Genomic DNA, 10748 nt, shown 5'->3' with positions numbered 1-10748 from the left:
ATACATGAGTACTTAATATCAACATATATTTATTGTGAATGTTTTGTATAAGTAAGCCTATGTAGTCATTCCATTATATAAGTGCCCTATACAATTATATATACGTCATAAGGCGTACGCTACAGGCGTATGCGTCTGTACCAATTTTACGTGCCATGGCATTAAGGTACTTAGTATACCGTTACCCTTAACTATTTTGCATGTATATAGACCTCATCATATGTACTTTTTCTCTTGCTTCTGTATATTCTTATGTATATACCTAGATGTGTTTGTCTGTATAGTTTTGCTTGGTCTTTTCTCCTCCGCCTGGCAACAGTGTATCAGGAAAGTGGGCTACCGAAGCGTGCCTAGCCCATTGAACTCCGATGACAAGATGTCTTGTCATTTGGTCAAATAAAACAAAAAATCATAAAACACCAAAATGTTTGATCAAACACCAGAAAAATATGACGTCAGTCCTCCTCGCTTCGCTCGCGAGCGAGCGAAGCGAGGACGACTGACGTCATATTTTTCTGGTGTTTGATCAAACATTTTGGTGTTTTATGATTTTTTGTTTTATTTGACCAAATGACAAGACATCTTGTCATCGGAGTTCAATGGGCTAGACGAAGCTATGGCTCCCCAACATCCGCCTGGAGCAAGATCACTTCCTGCCTTACTTGTGTGTAGACCTACGTAATAAACTCCCAACAGAAAAACAGTGTGTTTCCACTTGACCACAATTCCTTCTGGTAGGAGGCTGGTAGGACGAACGCCCTACGAGGAAGCGATGGACGCAGGGAGGAGTGGAAGGAGGAGCTGCCGAACAAAGAGGAAGAAGGAAACTGCAAGAAATCATTAATTGGAGCTAGCTGAGGACTTCCGGGACAGAGGAGACCTTTGGCGAAGATTCATATAGGCCGGACAAACAGGCGCGGATCTAGGAACAAAGTTTGGGGGGGGGCCCGACGGCAGAATTTTCGGTTGTTTAACGAGCATTAGCATTACCGTTTATCGTACAATAAAATCCTCACACGGGGCACCAATGTAGTGAGTTCCAGCGATAAACCTTTCATATATTTAACCAAACAGCAAAACAACCATTCAATGCGGCAGATACCAACAGAAAGAGAGAGAGTCGAACGCAGCGGTCACTTATATAGGCGGAAATTAGCGGAAAAACAGTCAGCGGAAATCAAGATGTTATCGAACCTTCCAGAACTTTCCAGAACTTTCATAAATGATACAATGATAATAAAAATGGATTATAACATGGATTAAACATGGATTATAAAAATGAAATAGTGAACTGAAATGAAATCGGGCCAAAGGGCCAAAGCCAAAAGGGGGGGGCCCGGGCCCCCTGGGCCCCCCCCTTATATCCGCGCCTGCGTACAATGACAGGCGTAGCCTACCTTGCGTCCGGTTAAAAAAAAAAAAAAAAAAAAAAAAAATATATATATATATATATATATATATATATATATATGTGTGTGTGTGTGTGTGTGTGTGTGTGTGTGTGTGTGTATTCACTTGGTCTTTGGTCTTTGGATCACGTGTTGGACTCGTGATCGACAGCTATTTCCCTCCCGGAAGAGAGCTCAGAGCTCGTAGGTCCGATCTATGGGTAATGCTATGACCTTTCACACACACACACACCCAACTCCCCGCCCACGAGAGTCAGAGTAACGACCCGAAGCGCAGTAGTACCGAAATAATTTCGGCCCTGGGCAGGATTCGAACCAGGAGCTGCGGGCGTGTGTGTGTGTGTGCAACACTGAATGGGTCCCAGTGATTAGAGATGCATTTTAACAACCAGGCGCGGATACAAGCCCCCACCCCCTAACCCCCCGAGTATGGTACACTCATCTCGAGTTTGATTCTCCTTGGATAAACACTTTTTAGTGCGAATCTATGATTTGAATTATATTTGTGAATTGTATATGATTTTACGTACAATTACGAGCAAAACAGACTTAGGTTTCTGGACCAATCTCCAAGCCAACAGCATTATTCTTGGAGTTAAAATATCGGCGTGTTTCAAGTATCGGTTATCGCTTATCGGTTCGCCCCTCCCCCCCCAAAAAAAAAAAAATATTATTCCTGGATCCGCGCCTGTTAACAACCACAATGTACTTTAATTCTAAGCCATCAAAAATAAGTCGAGATATCTGAAGGACATAAATAAATATCAATATAGATTAGTATACAGTCAACTTTAACATTTGGCAGCAAAGCGACGGGATTGTACGAGGTTAGCTCATATCCCTTTTTAAAAAAGAAAGGAAAACAATAAGTGGCGGAATTATAAACATTGAAGCCTGTGAAATTATCGTAGCGAATAAGGAATTTGTCAGTGGTAGATCATATACCGATGTGCAGACAACGATGGCAAATGAAGTTTATAGCTATGTTGCTTATGTTAACGACATTACAACCGCAATATTATAAAATAAACAAATAATGATTATAATATCAATACAACGAAAATAAAATTACGTGACGCATTTGATATGGCGGGAGAATTAGCTTTACCCACAATCAAAATTGATTCTCCTGAATATTAAAATACTTCGTGTATGATAAAAGCCTGCACGTTGTATGAATTTAGTTGATTTTTTCTATTTTATATCATCAATACACAGAACTAAAAGTGGTTTTGGAACAGTTGGAAAGTGTAACCCGAGATTTTACTCAAAATAAACGGTATATATTTATTTAACAAGTGTCATAACAAAAACTAGAGCAAAATTATAAATAAACACTAATTAATGCGAGTGATTGAGGGCCACCCTGCTGAGCATCTCTGAAGGGCAGAGAGAATCAACAGTAATTTATTGATTAGGATTGTTTAAATGAAGCGCCATTGATGACAGTTACTACGATAGTTTCATCCTACTCTATGTTTAGATCCTAGTTTGAACAAGAAGCCCGCCAGCAGCGTCGACGTCCACGAAAAACTTCGAATTACTGGTATATATTGAGTAAAGTACTGATTTTTACTTCATATTATATACATCAAATATACGTATACATTCCCGTGACAGTATGTATTGCTAATACAAGCGTAAACGGGCATTTGCGTGTTCGGTGGTATGGACTTTGAAACCGTTACTCTCAGCTGTTTTTGATTTGAAAGTTCGTAAATAGTTTAACTTCGGTCCGTCCAAAACAGTAGTTCCCATTGCATCCTTCCAAGATATTTGGAGACTGTTAAGTTTGTTTAATATTTGCGTAGAAAGTTTATAGTAGGCGATTATAGTAGTAAGAGTTGTATTAGTAAGACTTGTTTGTGGAAATGAGTAAGGGTAGCAGACAGGAGTGATAATCATTATATCATAGTATTAATACAAAAGTGAAAAGTTGTAGGTTGTGGATTACAAAGTTTGTTTTCATTTTGATGCCTTGATTCTTAATGATACATTTTAGAATTGGGTACATTAATCAGTAGGTAGGTACCCCGGAATCCGCGCGCGGCGCCACTGTCGATCTTGTGTTGTTTTCATGGCCAAATGTTGCGGCCCACTATTTTTTGTTTAGTTCAATTTGAATGCTTCCCGCGCTTTGCGCATGCGCAAGATATTCAAATTACCTTGTTGTTTTGCAAGTGTAAGGCTAATTCTTGAAATAGAAACAATTTTTCAGCGACTTAAACGGAAATTTGGTTTTCAAACTCGGCAACATAGTTTTCCGAGTAAAAATATTAAGGTAAAGAATGTCTAAACATAATTTTAAGTTACATAAATAAGTTTTTCAACCTATTTTCTCCCAGAATTGAGAAGCTTAAGAAAATTGACTTTTGCGTGTTTGAGCTAAAAGCCCCGGAATTTAGCTATATCACCCATGAATCTGATGCGTCCAGTTCGCGTTCGATTTTGTTTACTATTACCATTGACGACCAAAAACACACAATGACGGTTTTTGCTAAAATGCATAATCTATACATAAAAATAGCATATGGTTGCATTATTTGACCTATTTTCTTTAAAATGTGTGATTTCCATGTAGAATGATCGAAGAGAAGTTACGTTTTTATCCTCTACAAAATTATCAACCGGCAACCAACGTCATTGTTTGGGTTTCGTCGGCGTTGGTTGCCGGCTGATAATTTTTCAGAGGATAAAAACGTAACTTCTCTTCGATCATTTTACGTGGAAATTATCCATTTTAAAGAAAATAGGTCAAATAATGCAACCATGTGCTATTTTTTATATAAATTATGCATTTGAGCAAAAACCGTGATTGTGTGGTTTTGGTCGGCGTCGGTCGACTTCGGTCGGCGTTTAGCGACAGCTTCATGGTTGCCATGAAAAGGCAAATATGGTATGATGGAGATGTCTCACTTTGTTTTTGACATGCTCATGTGATTTGTTGATCCATAAAACCCAAGTATTCCGAATTTTAATAAAATTGGGCCAGTGGTTTAGAGTTAATGTGTATTTCTTTACCGAAATCTTTACAAATTACCACCCTTAATTCTAACACTTTGTTATGGTAAAGTCGAGCCAAAAATGCGGGCTAAGAAAATAATTCAAAAAATCGTATCTCCCTTATTTTTCAAGCTATTTCAAAAATTTAAAAAGCATTTTGTTTCTAATAAAGTTGTCTTTCATATGCAACAATAATATAAAGGTTAATTTTTTTTTGAAAATTTTGTGGGGGTACCTACAGTAGGTGGAGCTGCAAAGGCTTAAGGGTTTAGAGAAGACAAATTAACACTGAATATAAATGAATAGTAATGATGATCTACATTTATTGAGAAAAGTCCATCTCTGGGGTGGTTAGTTGATTTTTTTAAAACTGCACTTTGCTCTTCGACGACACCATTACAAGGCTATGCCAGGCTTCTATGTGCCAAAAAAAGGAAAACCTAATTAATCACAGGAAGGAGAAACCATTAGTGCCAAAACTGTAGAATCTTTTAAAAGTAAAAATGCGAAAAAATTGCCTACTACAGAAGACCTCTACAAGTACAAATTTTCCTGCTAACCTCTCGGTGGATAGGGGCTGCAACCTGCACACCAACACCACTACAGCGTCCAACCTTGGTATGGGGTCATATTACCCTTCGGGGTACCTAATGGCCAACACTAAAGGTAGTTCCTATATCAGACATAAAGTGGCAAAGCCAAAGATTGGACCTCTTAGGGTGAACAGTGCACAAATGGACACTCCACCCATCATGACAACCAACTTGTAGTCGTTTTCGACAGTCTTCTCAATAACCACAACAAATGAACCTGCTCTCCGTCAATGTTATGCCGAGACCGTCTCTAAATTACATTTCACCTTGAATAAGGTCAGAGGCGACCTGAGAGCCCTTAAAGTAGATAGTGCTATGGGACCCGACAATATGAAAGAATGTGCAAATAAACTAGCTCTTCCTCCATACATGCTGTACAAGATGTTTGTAAAATCTGATACAGTTCCCCAATATAGGAAGAACCTTTTACCTAACGCCAGTCTTTAAGATAGTCTCCAAGACTGACCCATTTGACAATCGACCGATCATCTTGACCACTTTGGTACGATGATACCTGTGAAGGCTTTATGAGGCACGAGGATAATGAAGTCATTGTCTTGATTATATACAGTAAGTCCTCATTATACGGTACATATACATTCCTGAAAACCTTACCGCAAATTGAAATTACCGTATACCGAACCCATTATAACATGTAATGATAGGATATGGCAGACGTACCTTCTCACCGCTCTTTCCTCTTCAAAACACGAGCGGATACCGTATCTGTGGATTTTTCTTACTGTAAATAGAATTGAGGGTAGTAATTACCAAATACCGTAACTGTGAATTTACTCGTTAAAGAATTACTGTATAAGGAGGACTCACTGTATATATATTTTTCGTAGTTGTACATGAGTTGCCACTGGATTCTGTGAACTGGTTTGATCTTGTTTTCCATGTTTATTACTCAGAGTATAAGAGAACAAGTAATACAACAATGACTATACAGACGCCCCTCAACTTACGTTTTAGTTACGTTCCGAACGGCCGAACATAAGTTGAAAATGAATGTAAGTTGTTACTGTACTATACATCCGTAAATTCTATTACTGTATCTTATAAAACACCCCTAAATCATTAATTATACACATAACATTATAAAAAAAATAACATTAATTTCAAATAAATTCAAGCAACATAAATTGAGATGGTGGAGGAGGAGGAGGCAAGGCACGTTCAGTCTGTCGTTTGTGCCATGTAAACAATGGACGCAGCATCATGCATAAGTATCGTTTGAACTACGGAGAGCGCGCTAAACTAAAAAATTCACTCAATTTTTTTTTTTTTTTTACAATTTTTTTTACAGTCAGTTCAAACATAAAATAAAAAAAACGTAAAATGAATGAACGTAAGTAGAGGAGCGTCTATTTTATAATGCAAGTAGTGTGATGCACTATTATCAGTACCATTGGTAACGGTAATTAATTAAAGAGGATATATCTGGACAGTAATAGGTAACAGTATTTTTGTGATTTTTACTGCTATTATTTGGAGCATCATTTTTACTAACACGTTACTGATATGATTAAGCTTTAAGTATTTTCGTGATTACCTCAGATTCCATCGCTTTGGTTCAATAATGCTGGTTTTTCACGATGAATATCACACTTGTACATCATGGTTAATTCATGGCAAGCCACAACATATTAGTAAAATTGAAAGGCATGAAGCGTAGGTTTTATTTTTATTATAGGTTCCTGTGTCATTAACTTGACTGATTTTATTATTATTTATTATGGTGTCTTCCGAGTAGCATTTTCAGTGCTTCAGGCTTTAAGCTGTCAGGTTTTTGCACTGTGATAGTACTCTTACTGATTAAAAAACTTTTGATAAAGAAATTAATTTGCATTTGTGGACTGTGGCTGTTATCTTGAGGCTGCAGATCTCCTACAAGAAAGAACCAAGGGAGGAGATTGTTATGCATTTTATTCTATAATATTTATATATTTTTAATATGTATCAGATAATTTTTGCCATTAGGTATGTGAATCAGAATTAGCTTTTGGAAAAAAAACCACATACATATACCAAGGGCTTTTTCCCCCTTACAAGAGAAGTAGCCAAATTGAAAGGCATAAATCCACTCCCACCCATTTCATCCCCACATACTCCACTCCCATTCACCATCCCGCTCCATCCCTCTTTTCTTGGCTCCTCCTAGATGATGGGTCATCCCTGCATCTTGCCCACTGCCCTGAGTCAGAAGCAATGTAGTAAGACACAGCAGATCCACAGCGAGGCCGCCTCATTTAATTGGCGACCCCCCCCTCTCTCTCTCTCTCTCTCTCTCTCTCTCTCTCTCTCTCTCTCTCTCTCCCCCCCCCTCATGCAGAAAAAGAGAAGATGGGGGAGAAAATCCCTTTGGGCTGTATCAGAATATCCTTCACTCGTACTCCCTAACCCCCCAGCCCTCACCCACTCCCTTCCATGCATCACAGCATCATCCATACACAACCATTCTACACTCACCCCCATCTTCTTTCTTCTCCCTTACATACTAGACAGACATTCCCCTCTTTCTCAATGCCACTTTTACTCCATCCATCCATCTCATACTTGGTCGCCCTCTCATGTTCACTCCATCCACTTCTACCTTCCACACACTTCTTTTACTATGATCTTTCTTCACTCATTCTTTCCATGTGTCCATACCATCCCAATGTTCTTTCATCAACCCCCTTATCTTCCAACTCCTTTTCCACCCCTGCTCTCCTCTCCTCCTCACCTCCTTGTTTCTCACTCTATCCAGCCTATTAACCCCTACCATATTTCTCAAGCATTTCATCTCAAACACATTTAACATCGTTAGATAAGTTAAAAAGTTATGATTGACTTGGTTTAACGTCACAAACTCCCCCTTCTCGGGAGGCTAGGACGGTGCCCCTTACAGTGGGCTTTGTAGCAGCGTGGAATTTAATTAACCATTATGACCTTAGTTCAACTTGCCTCAAGCAGGGTTTGAATTATCATCTTGGGCTCTGCCACAAGGAACGACGCCCTGACCTGCTCGTCCAACGAGCATCCATAATGTTACAATGATAATACAGTACTATCTCTCATTAACGGACTAAAAGGGGGGGTAACGGTGTCCATTGATGTGAATAATCCGTTGATTTGGAGTGGTTTTTGGGTGGCAGAGTGATTGCACAGCACCAAAAACACCGCAAACACAGCTAATTAACGTCCGTTAAGGAGAGGTCTCACTGTAAATAATAACAGAAATCACTTTGTGATTAGTGTGAATGTTGTCCTTGATTTTCTAGGATGGAGAGGTGACCATAACCATCAGAAGTCATGAAGAAGTCTGCAGCTACCCGGCAGAAGCTGCTGGAAGCCGCACAACACCAGAACTTCAAAGACCTGATTGATCTTTTACACAAACATGTAAGTCGTTATACAAGTTTAGGTTTTTCCGCTACTGTTTAAATCTATGTGCATAAGATGTTACAGAGAAAGCTGTGGAATTGTGGGTCTCAAAAACACACTTGTGCGCTGATCACAAAATATGATCTTCAAGACTGACCATCAAATACTCACCCCTGCACTCCCGACATAAGCTCCATATAAAAATCCCTGGCAAAGGAGACATAAACCCCACAACCATACTAAATGTTCAGGTCCCCATCCGGCAATATATAACCCTGGCTACATAAACCAACTGCCTCTTGGGTGTATTCCCTCCATACAAGACACCAAACACTACATCTTGTACAACCCCACCCTAGTAATACTCAGACAACAGCACAATGGCGCGAATTTATTGAAAGGTATTGTATCGGCTTTAACTTGAGGTGATCTTGTTTGTTTTGTTTTGGGCCACTGATGCACTGATTTTGCTTTGAGGCAGATCTTAGATGGACAGTGGTTATCTGTCCATGCCAGTGGACCGGGTTTCCCCAACTAACAGATTCTGAAAGAAAAGATTATGACTATTAGTAAATTAATGAGTCAGTTTTTAATTTACTTGGGGGGGGGGGATTTTTTTTTATTTTTATTTTTTTATTTTTTATGATTAGGTCAGAAGCAGTACCACTGACCTAATAAATAAATAAAAAAAAAAAAAAAATCCCCCAGTAAATTAAAAACTTATGATACGGATAGAATGGGTGGAAGTGTTTTTTTTTTTTTTTTCAACCTTAGAAGGGGAAAAAAAAGACTGGTATATGTATGTGTGTATGATTAGTTCAGTATAAACATTAGAAAGCATATATAGATTGTTAATGAAATGATAGCTGTGAGCACACTCTGAAAGTTGTGGTCACACTCATGAGAATAGTGATTAACCCATTCAACTCCGATGACAAGACATCTTGTCATCGGAGTTGAATGGGTTAATGGAATATGTCTTGAATGTGCTCCACATCTGAAACAGATTTGGCAGTAGCCAAAACATACATACACCAAGGTTTTTTTTTTCCCCTACAAGGGAGGTAGCCAAAATCAAAAGAGATAATTTCACTCCCATTCACTTCCCCTCCCTCTTTCCCTCCCTCCCTCTCATCTTGGCTCCTCCTGGATGACGGGTCATCCCTGCATATCACCCACTGCCCTGGGTTAGAGGTAATGCATCAAGACACCGCAAAACAATCTGGAAATGGGTTTCATTCAATTGCAAGTCATAAATATTGAACATGGGTACAGTAAATGGCTGGGTTATTGAACATGGGTACAGTAAAGGGCTGGGTTATTAAACCTGGGTACAGTAAAGGGCTGGGTTATTAAACCTGGGTACAGTAAAGGGCTGGGTTATGGAATTTTGGCTAAATGAAGTTTTCTCGTACGTTCCATGATCACTCACGTGTATCGTTTTATCCTCTTGTGGCAGGACTCCAAGCGTTCAAGTATTAATCTCAGCGAGACCTTGGCCGAGCTTAGCCGGGTACAGCAGGAGGAACTCTGGGGCTACTTGGTCCAAACAACCACTCACCACCTCACCCTCCTACTGGACAACACCACTGAAGACGATGACCTCAGAAGCTCTGGTATGGTGAGACTGTTGGAGAGCCAAGAACAGCCAGAGGGAAGGCCATCAAAGGAAACCAGCAAGGAAGCCAACCAGAGTAAAGTCCCTCATGAACCAAGAACAGAGACAGAAGAACAAAATGAACCGTGCACCAGACCAAACAGTGAACAAGCGAAAAACTTGAACAATATCACTGATCAGAATGAACAAAATGTATCGAGATTAAACGCTGAGATAAATCAGGAAATACAAAATAGAGACTTAACGGTGGGGAATGAACAGAGCACACCTCAGGCGGAATCTCGGAGACAAGGTGAGCAGGAGGTGGAAGAACCAAAGAGGCAGCAGCAGCAGCAGCAGGGAGGAGGCTCCAAGGTAAGATGTGCATTTATTTGATTAAAATTTGTAATACAGTTAGAAAGGGGTAGACTTGTCTTGTGCTGGTGGGTGGGGAAGTCCTTTAGCTGAATAAAATCTAAATGCTGGTGGTGGCTCAAATGAAAGCACATTGTGCACAGCAGAAGAAGAACTGTATGAGGCCTCAGAAAGCATAGGGTAGCAGGGAAAATAAATGACAAAAAATGTGCATAGAATTATTATTGTTTACTTATTATTTTGATTTATGATATATTTGTGTATACTAATGACCCACTTTCAGAGAAGAATAGGCGAAAGTAAAAAGATCCGTATATTTTGATCACTATCTGTGATCCTCTACAGCAGATCCTCTTCACATCTACTGAAGAGGATCACAGATAGTGATCGAAATATATGGAT

The 10748-nt window shown here is 39.4% G+C and overlaps 1 protein-coding gene across 5 annotated transcripts in view; it reads left to right on the top strand.

Annotated features, from left to right (window-relative positions):
* The first annotated feature begins 2857 nt into the window (after positions 1-2857).
* Positions 2858-10748, top strand: part of LOC143031678 (condensin-2 complex subunit G2-like) — a 57849-nt gene continuing 49958 nt past the window's right edge. For 4 of the 5 annotated variants that reach the window (XM_076195805.1, XM_076195804.1, XM_076195803.1 and 1 more), the window contains exons 1-3: positions 2858-2955; positions 8272-8392; positions 9834-10346. In XM_076195805.1, the coding sequence (XP_076051920.1) occupies positions 8303-8392; positions 9834-10346 (603 nt within the window). In that variant the 5' untranslated portion in view covers positions 2858-2955; positions 8272-8302. Of the gene's footprint in view, positions 2956-3146; positions 3195-8271; positions 8393-9833; positions 10347-10748 lie in introns of those variants that run through there. The other variant, XM_076195802.1, reaches the window with a different exon arrangement.

The sequence above is a fragment of the Oratosquilla oratoria genome, chromosome 12 (genome assembly GCF_046742065.1).
Source record: "Oratosquilla oratoria isolate Oo_2021 chromosome 12, ASM4674206v1, whole genome shotgun sequence".
Taxonomy (NCBI): domain Eukaryota; kingdom Metazoa; phylum Arthropoda; class Malacostraca; order Stomatopoda; family Squillidae; genus Oratosquilla; species Oratosquilla oratoria.
This window is presented reverse-complemented; position numbering and strand designations above follow the sequence as displayed.